Source organism: Anomalospiza imberbis, chromosome 18 (genome assembly GCF_031753505.1).
Source record: "Anomalospiza imberbis isolate Cuckoo-Finch-1a 21T00152 chromosome 18, ASM3175350v1, whole genome shotgun sequence".
Taxonomy (NCBI): domain Eukaryota; kingdom Metazoa; phylum Chordata; class Aves; order Passeriformes; family Viduidae; genus Anomalospiza; species Anomalospiza imberbis.
The window spans coordinates 12,627,778-12,643,743 of NC_089698.1; the positions used below are offsets into that span (position 1 = coordinate 12,627,778).

Consider the following 15,966-nt stretch of genomic DNA (forward strand, 5'->3'; position numbering starts at 1 on the left):
AATGCCACATCTCTTACTCCTGGAGTCTGCTTTCCTCCAAGGATTTGCCCTCAATCCGCAGGCTGTATGTGCTGAGCATCCACTCCCTCCTTTGGGAGGATGAGTTTGGGGAAGCTTTCCTGTTCTGCCTTGGGGTGAAGTTCTTGCACAGCCACAGGGTTTCGGGAGTTTGGAGTCAGTGGCACTCAAGGAAGCACTGGGATGCCACACTCATGGGTGGCAGAGCAGATGAGAAATGCTTTTGGAAAAGATAGAGCAATTCCACAGCACCTCTGGAGCTCGGGAGCAGAGGCAGGTTTTACCCGGGAGAACTCAGCACAAGGCTGTGCTGTTCTTCACTGCACCAGCCATTCCAGGGCCTACAAATCCCTGGAGTCTGGGGTTTGTGCCAGCTGTGGGGAGCTGCAGGTGTTCCCCAGAACAGGCTGCTCTCATTGTTAAGCAGTTCCATGGGGAAGAGGCTAAAAGGGGTGACCCTGCAGGTCTGGGCCACCTTGGGGGAGGTGTTGGATATCTCCAGACAGACTGGGTGTGGATGAAATGCATTATCCCATCCCACCTGGCTTGAAGAGCTCCATGGCAGGTAAATTTGGGGTGAAATCCACTTGTGGCCACAGGACAAGGAGGTGAAATGAAGTCCTGGCAGTTTGTGGGAAGACTCTTCCAGCAGCTGGGAGAGCTCCAGTGCCCAGGAGGAGCCCCCATAATTAAAGCAGCTGCACAGCGAGCGCTGCAGTGTGACCTCTGGGGTTCGGTGCCTGCCTTTGAAGGCGCCTGCTAAGTTTTTCATGTTTAATTACGTGGTTAACATGCTAATCCCTTTTTATGAGCTCTGTGGGCACAGCACAGACACCTCATCTGGAAGCTGCTCTCCCTTCTCCGTAGCTCCCTGCCGTGGGCTGGTGCTGTGGCTCCAGCTGGCTCTGATTCAGGAGGGTTTGTCACTTAGTCTGTGGTAGAAGGTGAAAAACCCACTTCTTCCTCATCTCCTCCACTGCAGGAAAGCTCCCAGGACAGGCTGCTAAAACACAATCAGGTCTTTGATTCCAGTTGCTTTCTTCTCGCACAGTCATGCTTATTTACTGGGATTTAAGCCCTTTGAAGTATCCAGGCAAGGAGCAAATCTCCACGCCTGTTCCCAGACAAGCAGCTTTGTCGTTGAGCCTCTGGTCCTTCCACAGGCAGCCTTAGCCTCTCCTGCCAGGCTCTCACGTGGCTGAGAACAGCTTCTCCGGGGCTTGAGCTCAATCCCAGGGGATCACTTTTGGTGCCCATGGGGATCCTGCAGATCCTGCTGGCTCCTTTCCTGGCTCTGATCCTGGACGTAGTGCAGTGTTACCTTTGGCTTGATAATGTTCATTGTGGAGATGCTTTGAGATCTGCGCTGGGGGTGTTCAGGCTGGAGAAGAGAAGGCTCCAGGGAGACCTTAGAGCCCCTCACAGGGCCTGAAGGAGAGCTGGAGAGGTACCTGGGGCAAGGGATGGAGGGAGAGGACACAGGGAATGGTTTCCCACTGCCCGAGGGATGGATGGGATATTGGGAAGGAATTCCTGTCTGAGAGGGTGGGCAGGCCCTGGCACAGGGTGCCCAGAGCAGCTGTGGCTGCCCCTGGATCCCTGGCAGTGCCCAAGGCCAGGTTGGACACTGGGGCTTGGAGCAGCCCGGGACAGTGGAAGGTGTCCCTGCCATGGCAGGGGGTGGAACTGGATGAGTTTTAAGGTCCCCTTTGGATTTAGCCAATGAACAGTTCCCAGCTGGAAGCACAGATGGGGCAGAGCCAGAGGGACTTCTGCAGCTTTGTCCTCCCTCCTGCCACCTTTGGGATAGGCTGTGGTGTGTCCTTGTGAGGACACTGGTGGCTGGTGATGGCAGTGCTGCCTGAGTGTCTCATCATGCAGACAGGATGTGCCACCCCCAAATGTCACGAAGCTCCTTCATCATCTGGACAGGTGGAAGGATTTTGGGAGGCTGGCGCTGGGGCAGATGCTTTCTCTATTTTCTACCTGCACTGGGAGAGCAGTGTGCTAGGGATCACTGAAATGTGTCCCTTGAGGACTTCACAATTCCTGTGGGGTCCCTGTCACCTCCTGGGGACTGCCTTCCTCATCTCTCCCCTTCTTGAACTGCAGATTCCCTGGAACAGGTCTGGTTTGCTCTAGTAGTTTGTTGGGAGGAGGATGTGCCCCTTCCAGAGAGAAGAGACCAGCACAAGGGATGCTCTGGGAAGGACAAAGGGAGGGAGCCTGGGTGGGACAGAGCAGGCTGAGCTGCCATCCTTCCCTGTGGATCTTGGGACAGGGATGAGGTGCTCCTCAGTCTCCTGCAGGGCTGTATAACCCAATCCCAGCTGGAAAGGGAAGGCAGAATGGGCACACCATCAGCAAGGGACTTCCCAGGAGCAGCAGCACCGGCATTTCCCATTTCACTGGGAGCTGTGAAGCTGGAAAAGATGAGTGAGGCTGCCAGCTTCTCACTCAGCCTGGCACCTGGCTGGGCTGCAGGTGGGAGCCAGGAGACACCCAGTGGGCAGAGCAGCTCTGGGAGCACATTTTCCTAGTGCAGAAGGAGACAGAGGCTCATCCCACGTGGATCTTGCCCACACACTCCCACGTGTGACAGACCACATCCCTTCCAGGTTCGTTTTCTTCCCGGTTCTCCTCGGAGCTGGGAAGTGAAACTCCCAGGCAGTTAAACTGGGACACGGCAGCCTCTTTTCCTTGTTTACAAGGAGCAAGAGGAAAGTAGGAAACGTCAGGCCTATCAGCTATTTCTGTGGCAGCCTTTGAAAAGCATTTCCTTCACATGGAGCGTCATCTCCTTTCAAATGGGCTCATCAAAGCGTCGGGGGCTGGGGGACAGTTGTGCTCGGGAGAGAATAAAGACAGCGTGGGAGGGAGAGAGGAGCAGGGAGGGAAATGGGAAGAATCACAGGAAAATGGGCTTTGGGTTCAAAAGTAACACAGTGGGAATTGAGAGTTCCACCTGGCCAGTGGGACTGGGGAGTGAGCAGGGATGGAGAAAGGCACCAGGGCAGCAAGTGGGGAATAAAGAGGATTTAGTGTGTGGAGCACTGGCTGGTGATTAGCAAGGACTGTAGATCTTCCCAGCAGCAGGAAAATACCTTGGCATCACACAGGGTGAGGGTGGCACAGGTCCCCCTCTCCTCCAGCCTGGCCATACTGCAGGATAAACAAGGAAACAGCAAGGAAATGAGACATCTTAAATCTCTTCCTGCTGGCAGAGGTTGGGGGGCAGATCGGTGTGAGTTGCAGCCCCTTCCCCTCGCTGTTGCACGGGGATGGCCCCACTCTGGGGGCTCACTGGATCCTTGGGGGGTTTCCCTGGATTGGGTTTGCCCAGCCTCAGCACTGCTGTGCCTGCAGTTATTGGGTCACCTGCTCCGAACCTCCTGTGCCTGCCAGGCACTTTGGGTTGCTTTGGTTTGTTTGTGTTTTCTAAATCAAATCAGTCCGGCAGCCCTGGGTAGCAGCAGGCTCAGAGGAGCCCCATTGCAGGAATGCAGGGAGCAGGACTCTTCCCTCTCTTCCCTTCCTGAGATCCTGATTCATTTTGAGCTCAGGCCGCTTAATTGCGCTGCCTCTCTCTCCCTCTAAATTTTCCTTGATGGCTCTGGTAGAGCATCGGGAGCCCACCCTCCCTCCTGCAGGAAGGAGATTATCATAATACTGCTTGTAAATCAATTTTTTTTTCCTTTTCTCCGCACTGACGAGGATGTAACTCCCTCTTAATCACCCTGCACAGCGTTACGCTACGGGGAGGGATATTTATTTCTCCTCGCCTGACCAGGAGACGAGGATGCGGAGACTGCGGAGAGATTTTGGAGGTGTTGGAGGCTTTCCCCCCAACATATGACGGAGAGGCCAGCACAGGGTGGTGCTCTTCCCTTTGCTTTCACATCCCAGTGCAGAAAAGAAAGGAAAACCAGTTGAGGGAGTGGGATTTCCCTGCAGAGAGCTCCCTGTGCCCACCGGCTTCCACAGCCCCCACGGTGCCCGCTGGGATGAGTCAGGATGGCCCCGGAGCTCCCCCGGCTCTTCCCATCTTCCCCCAGTGCATCCCTCGGTCTGGTCCGTGTGGTGCTCCCAGTGGGAGCAGGGATAGCCCTGCCTTCGCTCCACAGTGAGGCACACAACAACAGAAGAAGGAAAAGGGGCGGGGGAGAGTTTTCCCCCCTGGCAGTGGAGAGTGAAGAGCAGCCCTGATTTCCTCTCGGGTGGTTCTGGAGCCTGGCTGCAGTTGGACGTGAGGAGACAGCTGCCTGCAGCTTCTGGGCAGCCCCGGTCCTGCTCCTGGTCCCCATTGGAAGGGACCTTAAAACCCGTCCAGTGCCACCCCTGCCATGGCAGGGACACCTTCCACTGTCCCAGGCTGCTCCCAGCCCCACCCAGCCTGGCCCTGGGCACTGCCAGGGATCCAGGGACAGCCACAGCTGCTCTGGGCACCCTGTGCCAGGGCCTGCCCACCCTCTCAGGGAGGAATCCCTCTGGTGTTTGCCTTTCAGGTGGCAAAATCTAGCCACTGCTGAGAACCAGTGACCTACAGGGCACGGCGCTCTTGGGAAGTCTCTGCTCGCTCCTCTCCACGGGATCCCATCTCAAGACCCGCCTTTGCTCTGATTCCCTGTATGGCTGCTCTTTGCGTGCCTCAGATTCCCTGGATAGGTAAAATAGGTACCACTGAGCCTCTCTCGGGGCCTTTGGATGTTGTGGATGAAAGCATCCAGCAAAGGAGCAGGGCTCTCCCTTCTCCCTGTGCCCGTGCTGGATGCTCCGGAGCTCTGCCTCCACCTGCTTCCCAAATCTCTGGGCTGAGGCAGGCACAGCTTTGGGCTCAGGCTGCCCTCGGGGTACCCCAGGACCCCCAAAACACGTGGGGGGTTAATGGAGAGCTGTGTGTAGCTACAGGCAGAGAGCCAGCCTTGAAACAGGGGGATTCCTTGGTAAGCCTGAGGGAAACATCTTCCCTGTGCTCCGTCAGCGGCTGCAGCTTTGCCAGGGTGATCCTGCAGGGAACTCCCCTCGCTGTGCAGGGAAGGAGTGAGCTCCTGTGGGCTGGGAGGGCTGGGAGGCTCTGGTTCCTCAGCCAGGCTGCAGAAGGGATGGATTTGGAGGCACAGCCTTGGGAAGGAGATGGATGGCAGGTAGATAATGGAATCATGGAATGGTTTGCGTTGGGAGGGCACCTGAAGCTCATCCCATTCCATCCCCTGCCATGGCAGGGACACCTCCCACTGTCCCAGGCTGCTCCAAGCCCCATCCAGCCTGGCCTTGGGCACTGCCAGGGATCCAGGGGCAGCCACAGCTGCTCTGGGCACCCTGTGCCAGGGCCTGCCCGCCCTCCCAGGGAACAATTCCTTCCCAATATCCCATCCATCCCTGCTCTCTGGCTGTGGGAAGCTATTCCTCCCCCTTACCCTGTTGCTCCAGGCCTTCTCCCAAATCCTTCTCCAGCTGTTTTGGACCCCTTTAGGCACTGGAACACTTCCAGGAATGGGGCTTCCTGTCAGATGGCCCCAGCAGTGGGTCTGGCAGCAGCTTGGGGCTCTCTGCTTCATTTTTTTTCCCTCTCCAGCCTTAGAGAGGAAAAATGCTGCCTGTATCACACAGAATCCCTGTCCCACCTCACCCACCTTCCAGCCAGGATGCTGAAGAGGAGGAGAGCCAGCCCTGGCCTGGAAGCTGCTGCCAAGAAAGATTATTAAGCCCCTGTAGAAATTTCCTCTGCAATACAGATTTTTTTCCAACCAGCATTAGAGCTGAGATGGAATTACTGAGGAAAAGCCATGGGGGAGAAGCAGGGAGGGGGGAAAGCACCTGACGGCTCCGTTGAGGGGCTTAACTCACTGTAAGGTGATCCCAGGGTTCCTGTTTCAGCAAAACCGGCATTCCCGGGAAGGCACCGTGCTTAATCCAGCTGAAACGAAGCCCCGGCAATTAGCCCACGCTTTGGCAAACTCCTGGTGATCCAGCAGCTGGCTGGAAGGTGGCACTTCTGCTGCTGCACTCCATTGAGTGGCTGGCTCTAAATCCTGGGATTTCTTCTCCACCGCTGAGGATTTCTTTTATCTTCTTTGGCCCGTTAGCAAGTGGGCTCACGGCTGCTCCGTGGGGTATTACTTCTGGGATGGCTGTGGAAAGCTTTCCAAGGGTTTCCGAGTCCTGCAGAGCCTGCAAGGACTGTCCTGGGAGCGAGGGCTCTCCAGCTGTCCTGTGGCAGAACGGATGGAGCAGGGTGGGATGAGATGAGATCCCAGGGCTGCTGCATGGATCACACGTGGTGGGATGGGGCTGGGTGTGAGCATGGGGAGGATGGGCCCTGTGTGGTGACAGAGGGGACACGTGTCCGGTGGCTCTGAGTCGTGGGTTCTCCCTCAGCTCACTGAGGTGTTTCTCCTCCAGCTTTCCTTTATGTCCTCCGTGTCAGGGGCCCCAGGACTGGCTCCCTGGATCCAGTCTCCCACGTATTCCAATCCGGGAAGCCTCAGCCATGCCAGTGACCTTGATGAAGTCTCTGCCCCCGCTTTGCCTCGGGCTGTGCTTGCTGTGGTGGGGGCTGCACGACCTCCGGCTTCCGCACCCCCTGGCTGGGCTTAGACATTCCCGGGTATTTTAGGAGGGATATCGGCAGCAGCTCCCTCCTGGAGGTGCCCTGTGGGAGGTTGGGGTGCACCCTCATCCCGCTCTGCTCTCTTCCAGCTCACCCTACAGAGCACCAAGTCCCGTGTGGCCTTCTTCGAGGAGCTCTAGGAAACAACTGCTCCGCACCGCTGCTGCTTCCCAGGGCTCCCGCCCAGCCGGAGCCTGTCCCGGAGCCGGGGCTCCAGAGGGATCACCCCGGACCCGCCGGCTGCTCCAGCCTCTGCACACCCACGGACTCGGGGCCGGCTGCCCACGGACTGTGTGATGTTCTCTAGCTTAGCAGCCGTTATCCTCCTCCTGACACTTTGTTTTCCTGGGTTTTCCAGCTTTTTTCCCTTATTTTTCTAGCATTGCTTCCAGGCTCGGCCCACCAGGCCTTTCCCTGGAGCCAGGGTCGGGGCTGTGGCCGTGCCTTCCCACCCTGGCAGCCAGCAGAGGAGTGTGCCCGAGGGTCTCCCTGGGAGGGGTTGTCACCCCTCTCCCGTGGCTCTGGAGCTCGCTGTGCCAGCCCGGGGCCCCGTGTGCCGGTCTGCAATTCCGCGGGCCGGCCCTGGAGCCCCGGCTCTGCTCCCGGAGCCCCGTGCAGGCGGCGGAGCCGGGAGCTCCATTAGGATCCCGAGCATGTTCCAGTGGAGTGCTGTAAATCAGGAACGTCGCGCTGGCTCTCCCAGCGCCCGCGGGGGTGGGAGAGGAGCAGGGAGCGGGAGGACAAGGACCCGGGGCTGGGGGGATCCGGGGCTGCTTCCCTGGGCAGAGGAGGTGCCTCCTCCTCCTCCTCCTCCTCCTCCCTGCTGGGAGCAGGGAGCCGGAGAACAGCTAGTGCCAACCAAATGAAACCTTACTGTTCCTGCAAACTGTGACAAACCTGGGCAGCTTCGGGCTGGAGGGATCCAGGGGATCCGGGCTGGGCTTTCCCTGGCTCCCAGGGCATCCCAGCCGCTCGGAGCCCCCCGGGAATGCCGCTGGCCCGGGCTGGGCCCGGGGCTGCCTGCTCCTGCCTGTCCCATCGCGGGTGCCTTTGCTCTGACCCCCCCGCGGGGGGAACAGGGATGCCTTGATCTTCCCTTCCCGTGTCCGTCCCAAGCCCTGTGCCCCTCTCGGGTGGAATCCTCTTCCAGCTGCGTTTACCCTCCAGCAGAGCCGGTGCTGCCCCGGGGATCCCTCCCACCCCCTCAGGACCCCGCGTTCCTCCTTCCCACGGCCCCACGGAGGCTCAGCCCGGGGCTAAGCGTGGAGCGAACCCCGTCCCATCCCTGTTTATTTAAACCCTGGGATCGATTCCCCGCACGTGGCTGCAGTTCGGCTGGCTGTGGCCTGGCACAGCCGCTTTCCCATTCCCTGGACTGTTGTACTCCGAAGGAATAAGTGTTTTCTCCGGTTTTAATAAAAATTCACAGCACTAGGAGGGGAGCTGAGGCTTCTTTGCTTTTTTTTTTTTTTTCTTCTTTGGGAAAGCTGCTCGGAGCCCGGCTGCCGCAGTTAGCGGTGCCGGGATTAATGGGAAGCAGCTGCAGTGCTGGGATCCCTCCGGCGGCTCCCGCGGCATCGGGAGGGCTCCAGAGTCCCGCTGCCCCCGCTCCCTCGGGGCTCTTTTCATCCCTCCTTGAGGGAAGAGGGGTCTGGAGTGCCCAGAGGGGCTGAGCCCGGTGTTTGCCATCTCTGATGCTTCCTGATCCCGTCCTGCCTGGAATAAATAAAGGATGTGCTGCATTGACCTCAATTTTATAATTAATCACGGATGAAACCGGCCCAGCCCAGCGAGCCCCGACCCCCGGGGCTGTTCCCGGCCCCGCCGGGATCGGTGATGGATGCTTTTCATCCGCTCTCCGGCAGCAAAATCCCGGCAGATTCACAGCAGATTCACGGAGCTTCTCCCCGCGGGTGGGCTGGGGGATTTTTTCCGGTTTTTGTTTTAAGCAGGGCTGAGGGTGGGATGGGGTTTCTTTTGGCAGAGGGATGCCGGTGGGATACCCACGGGAATTTTGGGGAGGCTGAAGGCAGCCGGTGAGGGATGTGGAGGGTGACCTGATTTCACACGTGGCCTCCGGTGACAGGAATTCAACTGGTGTGTCACCTGCACCGCCTGCATCCTGAAATTAATCCAGAGGAGCTTTATCCAGCACAGGGCAGGGCAGCAGGGCAGGGAATACACTGGGAACACGTAGGGGATGGGATGGGATGGGATGGGATGGGATGGGATGGGATGGGATGGGATGGGATGGGATGGGATGGGATGGATTTGTAGGGATGGATGTGCTGAGGATGCACTGGGTGAAGCCAGGGATGGATCCAGCATGGATCCCCCTCTGGCTCAGGGGTCCCTGTTGCTCCAGGGGCTCTGCACAAATCCCTGCACACTCCCAGCCTTCCACACTCCCAGCCCTGCACTCTCAAGAGTTTTGCACACCCCCAGTGTTGCCTCTCACACTCCCAGCCCGGTGCCACCTCCCTGCCTGCCCTCCCTGCCATATCCCAGACCATTTCTCTCCTGTCAAAGGAAGCTTCACTCTGATTTTTTTCCCTTTTTAGCAAACTGAACTTAACAGGAGCTGCGGGTGTGGGTTGGTGTGAGCTGCCTTTGCTCGAGGAAAAGAAACCATCAAAAAGCCTTTGCCATGTACCTGTCCCAGCCCCTTCCCCAGCCATGGGTTCCTGAGGAAGGAAATCGGGGATTTGGCCAATCCCAGGCAGCACCTGAGTGCTTTGGCAGCAGTTCTTCATTTTGGATTCCCAAAGTCCCCTCCACTCACAATATTTAACTTCCAAACCATTAAATCCTCTCAAAAATAGAATAAAATATCAAGAGCTGGGGATGAAAGGGACAGAGGGGACACAGGGTGACCTGTGGGTGTCAAGTCCCAGGGCCAGCAGCCCTGGAGGGGCATCAGGGTGCTGGTTCAGAGCCCACCCAAAACATGCACAGCTGGGCCAGCAACTCCTTCAGGAAAAGAGCTTAGAATGGGCAGAGGGGAAGGATGGGGAAACTGAGGCAGGGATGGCTCTGGCCTGGCTGTGCAGCCCAGGGGCTGCTGGTGTGGCCTCCCCACCCCCATGGGCTGCTGCTCCGTCCCCCCCGCTGTCCCCCTGCATCCCGGGGTGCTGCCCGGCCCTGAGTGCCTTGGGGGACAAGGGAGGGGTCACTGTGGGGACAGGGGGACACTGGCAAAGCCCCGGGCAGGGCTGGGGGCTCCTGCCCGTGTTGGGGGGTGTGTGCATGAGGGAAGGGTGTGAGCACGAGGGCACCTGGCCATGGGCTGCCACAGGGACAGGCTGCAGCTGGGGGGACGGGGGCGCCCCAGGGCTGCAGGTGGCTCTGGGGGGGTCACACTCTGCCCACCCACATCCCGGTGGGAATTGGGGGAGCAGCCCATGGGACACCCCAGCCCTGCCCACAGGCACCCTGGGGTGCTCAGGGCACCCAGTGCTCCGGGCAGGTGAGGAGGTAAAACGCTGTTCCCAGGGGTCACAGCCAGCTGGATCCTGCTCTTTTCCTGAGGACATGGGGACCTCATTTCCCCTCAGCTGCCAGCCTGGTGCATTCCCCACCATCCCCATCCATCCCATCCATCCCCATCCATCCCATCCATCCCCATCCATCCCCATCCATCCCATCCATCCCATCCATCCCCATCCATCCCCATCCATCCCCACCCATCCCATCCATCCCATCCATCCCATCCATCCCATCCATCCCATCCATCCCCATCCATCCCCATCCATCCCCACCCATCCCCATCCATCCCCATCCATCCCCATCCATCCCCATCCATCCCCACCCATCCCACACATCCCCATCCATCCCACCCATCCCCATCCATCCCATCCCCATCCATCCCCATCCATCCCATCCATCCCATCCATCCCCATCCATCCCATCCATCCCCATCCATCCCCATCCATCCCCACCCATCCCCATCCATCTCATCCATCCCCATCCATACCTACCCATCCCCATCCATCCCCATCCATCCCATCCATCCCATCCATCACCACCCATCCCCGTCCATCCCATCCATCCCCACCCATCCCCATCCATCCCCATCCATCCCATCCATCCCATCCATCCCCATCCATCCCCATCCATCCCCATCCATCTCATCCATCCCCATCCATCCCATCCATCCCCATCCATCCCATCCCTCCCCGCTGAGGGTGCCCCTCCACCTTTGTCTTCCAGGGAGTAAGAAATGGGAGGGAAATGAATTTAAGAGGGAGAAGGGAGGGGAGAGGCCTCGATGGCACCGGGCACCCAGGGCCAGCCGCTCTCCTGGCAAGCTCCGCGTGTGTGGCCGGGCTCATCAGGGATTTATTGTGCAGGGAAGCCAGAACCCCTGGCGGGGAGCAGAGCTGCCCGCTCAGCCCGGGAAGGGATAAACACGGATGTTGTGGAATCAAATGGATGTGGAGCTGCTCCAGCTGCCGGCGAGCAGAGGGTGAATCCCTGGAGGCGAGTGTGGAGTTTTGGGCGAGGTGTGATGGGTGTGGGATCGTGGCAGGCAGCAGGACCAGGCAGGGGCTGCCATCCCTGCCCTGGGGTCAGATCTGGAGCAGGAATGCTGGAGTCCCACTGCCATCACCTTCTGCTCAGCCACAGGGACACTGGCTATCGTCACAGCCCTGCAGGGATGTGCCTGCTGCCCCTTTCTGGCCATCCTGGCCCTGGGTACCACCGGATTCTGGCATCACAGGGCATCCCACTGCAACAGGTCACAGCATCCTGGAGAGATGGAGCTGATGTTGCTCTGCACCAGCAGCAGGATGGGAGCAGAGCCAGGCCCGGTGTCCCGGAGGCAAAAGTCCCTCCAGGAGCTGTCACCTTTCCTTCTGAAAATGCCACATCCCTCCCTGCGCTCCGGCACTCCTCCCTTGGCAGGCCGTGCTGTCCAAAACAGTGGTTCTGATGCTGTTAATGAGCTGGAGGGTCTTTGACTGAGATCTCAGCGAGTTGTTTCTTGCTCCATCTCTCGGCAGGAGCAAGCGGAGTCACCGCTGCCCTCAGCATCCTGGGCTGCATCCCCTTGGAGGGGCGCTAAGAACAGGCTCGATTCTTGCCATTTTTCCATAAGGAAAAATTCCCTCTAAGCAGAATTCTTGCTTCCTCCCCTGGCAGGGCTATTTTCCCCCTTCAGAACCCAAATTCAGCAGAGCTTTCTGGGCTTTTCCCATTCCCCCTTCCCTGCCCGCACCAGCTGCCTGCAGCTGTGCCCGGTGTTTCCCCGTTACGGGTGGGATTTGCTCCCAGGTGTGGGAGGAGGCTCCTGACGCCTCCCCAGGGGCTCTCTCCGCTGCCCTTCCCGAGTTTCCAGCGGGCACTGGGAGCTGGCAGCCGGCGGCCGGGATAACCTTGTGGCTCGGAACATTGCAGCCATCCCTCTTCTCCCATCAAGCGTTCATTTAGGAAACATTTCACTAAATACCCACCTGACAGCACGGCCCCGGGAGATTGATGCCTCCAGCGCCTCTGAGGGCTCGGTGCCAGTGACTTTAAAATGTCACAACGACACCCCCGGGGCGCTCCCGTCCCCTCCCGGTGCCCGGGGGAGTGATGGGAGTGTCGGAGGGCGCTGTGGTGCCAATCCCCATCCCAGCCCCCTCAGGCTGCCAGGAGGTCCCTGGGGTTTTCCGGAGGGATTTGAGAGCACCCAGCACAGGTTTGTACCATCCCCGGCCATAAAGTTTCCTCATCCCTGACAGCTTTCCCATGGCTTTGGGACATCCCCATCCCATCTCCAATTCCATCCCCATCCTATCTCCATCCACATCCCATCCCTCCCCACTCTGGGAGGGATCCCTTTCCCATCCTTATCCCCATTTCATCCCATCCCATTTCCAACCCTGTCCCCATCCTCATCCCACCTCTATCCCTGTCCCTATGTCATCCCCATCCCAATCCTCATCCTCATTTTATGCCCATCCTCATCCCCATCTCACTCCATTCCATACCCATCCCAGCACATCCCAACACTCATCCTCCTCTCATTCTCATCTTCATCTTGATCCCACCCCCTTCCTCATCCCCATCCCCATCTCATCCCACCCTATCCCACCTCATCCTCAATCCATTCCAATCCTCATCCTCATCCCATTCCAATCCTCATCCTCATCCTCAACCCATTCCAATCCTCATCCTCACACCATCCCATCCCATCCCATCCCATCCCATCCCATCCCATCCCATCCCATCCCATCCCATCCCATCCCTCAGGGCAGGAAGGAGCCAGAAGGGCTCCTCAGATCCTCAGCGCTGCCAGGGGAGGGATAAACAAGGAGCAGATTAATTAAAGCTCAACCAATCCCATCCCTGAGCCAGAGCCACTTCAGTCCTTTTCCTTTCCATCCCCTCAAACTCCTGGAAGGAATAAGGACGTGATGTTGGGATGTGAACCCAGAGCGAGGGCCCTTGACAGGGAGATCACTCTGAAGCTGCAAATAAACCACACAACACCAGGCCTGGATCGAGCTTCTCCAGCCTCATTAGTGGGATCAGCTAATTAGGACAACAGCTGGCAGTGTTGGGAAAGTGCTGCTGTCTCCAGAGGGACAAAAGGACGGAGGGGAGAGGTGGCATTGACCTGCTGGCAAGGCTGGCCCGAGCCCCGGCTGAGATAAAGGGGGAATTGTGGAGAAGAACATTCCCAACATCCCAGCGGCTGTGGCTGGGATTTCAGCTGAAATCCCTGGGACGCCGCTGCCTCCACCCCATCGTCCTAGGACTGAGCTCTGAGGAAAGCCCAGAGATTCTCCCCACAGAATCAGTGGGGAATTCAGGGCAGGGACCGTGGGGCAGAGCAGAGGGAGCCAGCACGGCTCGTCCCAGCCTTCATCCCATGTGGAAGAGAAGACGCGGCTGAGCTGGGCTCCGGGAAAACACGGGAGCACTCCAGCGGGGATCCCTGACGAACAAAAACCCAATCAGGGCTTCCAACGCAATTAAGCCACTTAATTTTCCTCCCCCCCTCCCCGTCCTGTGCCGCCTGGCCACCCCCATCCCCATCCCCGTCCCCGGGGAGCGGGAGCAGCGGCGGCCCCCAGCCCTGGGGAGGGAGGCTCCGCCGCGTCCCTGCCGCTGCACAGGGAGCTCCGCTGGGGACTGGAGGGGAAAAGCCCAGAAACTGGCCCTGTTATTCCTGCTGGGATTTGGGTGGTGACAAATTAATGAGCTTCCACCCCAGGGCCTCTGGAGAATTAACTGGGAGGGAGCTTCGTTAACGTCGAGGAGCAAATTGATCTGTTAAAAAAAAAAAAAAAAAAAAAAAAGGAGGAGATTTTCAGTCAGGCTTTGCTTTCTTGGGGGGTCGTTGCTCCCAAAAAGCCACTTGTTATCATCAGCACTTCCCCCTTCGAGTGCTGGGATCTCAGCCGCAGTATCTGACACTGGAGACTCCCTGTGGGGCACAGATCCACGCGCCCCAACCCCATCCCGAGCTCCAGGGCAGGAGGGAATCGTAGCAGGGTTGGAAAAATCCACCCCCAAGCCACGACTCCCCGGGAGGAGCGACCCCGTCCTGGGAGCTGAGACCCCACAGCGTCGGGAATTGCTCATCCCTGAAATCCCCTCTCCGGAGCGCGGCCGCGGTGGTTTTCTGCTGCGGGAGAGGGAAATTTCTCCCAACTGAAAAACAGCTTAAAGGGGACCCCAGGTGGTTGAAGCCAAGGGCGGCTGCAGCGGCAGCGCGGCCGGGAGGCAGCGCTGGGCTCCGGGACGCGGCGGGGCCGGGTCCTGGCTGGTGCTCGGGGGGATGGAGGGCTCAGCACCCGGGAGGCTGGAGCAGCCCGAAAATTCCCGGCAGCGGTGCATTGCATGGGCTGAGCACGTGTCCGCGGCGACTGCAGGAGGCGAGGGGGGGCTTGGTGAAGCAGTTGTTGGAGCAGCAGGAATCCTATTCCAAGATTTTTGGGGTTCTTGTGACAGTGCCAAGATGAGAGGCACATCTGGAGCCTGTCCAGCTGTGCCTCAGTTTCCCCATTGCTCTGACGCCTCCTTGGTGACCGGTGAGAACCTGGGAGGTGCCAACTGTTCCACTTTTCTCTCTCCCACCCTGTTCCAGCTCTGGGATTCGCGTCCCTCCTCCCCCCCCAGGCCCTTCCCTCCCACCACGGCACCTCCAAATGTGCGGAGCAGGAGCCTTGGCAGCCTCCCTGTGCCACTGTCCCACCTCCCGAGATGCCACCCAGGCGCAGGGGACGCTGTGATCCCCCATCTCCCAGTGGGCCGGGGTCTGCTGGGACAGCCCAGCCCAGGGAAGGAGGACAGCGGGATTTGGGAAGGAAGGTGTGCCCGGTCCTGGGAGCCCGGTCCTGGGAGCATTCCTTGCCGTGTGCCTGAGCGCAGGGATGTCACAGGGATGTCACAGGGATGTCACAGGGATGTCACAGGGATGTCACAGGGACACGGAGGCGGTGTGGACATGGCACGGTGGGGACCTGCCCTGGCTCAGGAGCCCAGCTGTGATTAATCAAACGTCCAAGTGAGAAATAAGGTGAAAAATGTGACTAAGCTGGGGGTAAGCAGGAGATGACTGGAAAAGGTGACAGGGATGGAGGGCTTTGCTCCTGGCCCCGATTCCTGCCTCCTCCACGGCTCATTCCTTCCCTGCAGTGGGAGCAGGTCTGGCCGTGGGGTCCCGGTCACCCTGCAGCACCCCGGGGACGTCGGGGTGATGGCTGGCCCAGGGTGGCACATGAAGGGGCTTTGGGGTGGTGGCAGTCTGGGGTGCCAGGTGTGGGGACACAGGGGTAACAGCTGTCCAGGCACGGGATGCCACGTGCAGGGACCTGGGGGTGACGACTGTCTGGGTTTGGGGTGGCACATGCAGATGATGGCCTCTTGGGATGGTGACAGTCCCGGAAGCCTGCAGGGACCCTGGGGCGGTGACTGCCCCACGGACAGGGTGCCATGTGCAGGGACCTGGAGGGGGTGGCAGCCCGGGGTGCCATGTGCAGGGACCTCGGGGTGACAACTCCCTGGGCATGGCGTGCTGCATGTGGGGACCTCGGGGCGACACCTGCCGGGACAGGGGGTGCCACAGGGACCCCCAGCCCTGCCTGCCGACCCCCAGTCCCCCCCGAGCCCCCCCCCCCCGCGGTACCAGCATCCCACTCCCCCTCCCTGCGGCCCGGGACGCTCCCCCCTCATTGCCGCACTGCCCCCCCCCTCGCCGCCCCCCCCGGGGGGAGGCCCCACCTCCCCCCCGCCCCCAGCCCCATTTCCCGGGCGGGACCGTTCAAAACCCGCCCGGCGCCGCCGCTCCCCGGATTCCGCCGCCGCTTCCCGGGGCCGGGGCCGAGGATGCTCCGGCTGCCGGC

The 15,966-nt window shown here is 59.6% G+C and overlaps 1 protein-coding gene across 5 annotated transcripts in view; it reads left to right on the forward strand.

The window, feature by feature from the left end:
- NF2 (NF2, moesin-ezrin-radixin like (MERLIN) tumor suppressor) overlaps window positions 1–8,070 on the forward strand; it is a 46,927-nt gene extending 38,857 nt beyond the window's left edge. For all 5 annotated transcript variants that reach the window (XM_068209177.1, XM_068209176.1, XM_068209174.1 and 2 more), the window contains one exon: window positions 6,718–8,070. Coding sequence is in view for 2 of the 5 variants with exons in the window: in XM_068209174.1 (XP_068065275.1) it covers window positions 6,718–6,768 (51 nt within the window). In the remaining 3 variants the exon portion in view is untranslated. The remainder of the gene's footprint in view (window positions 1–6,717) is intronic.
- Window positions 8,071–15,966: the final 7,896 nt, after the last annotated feature.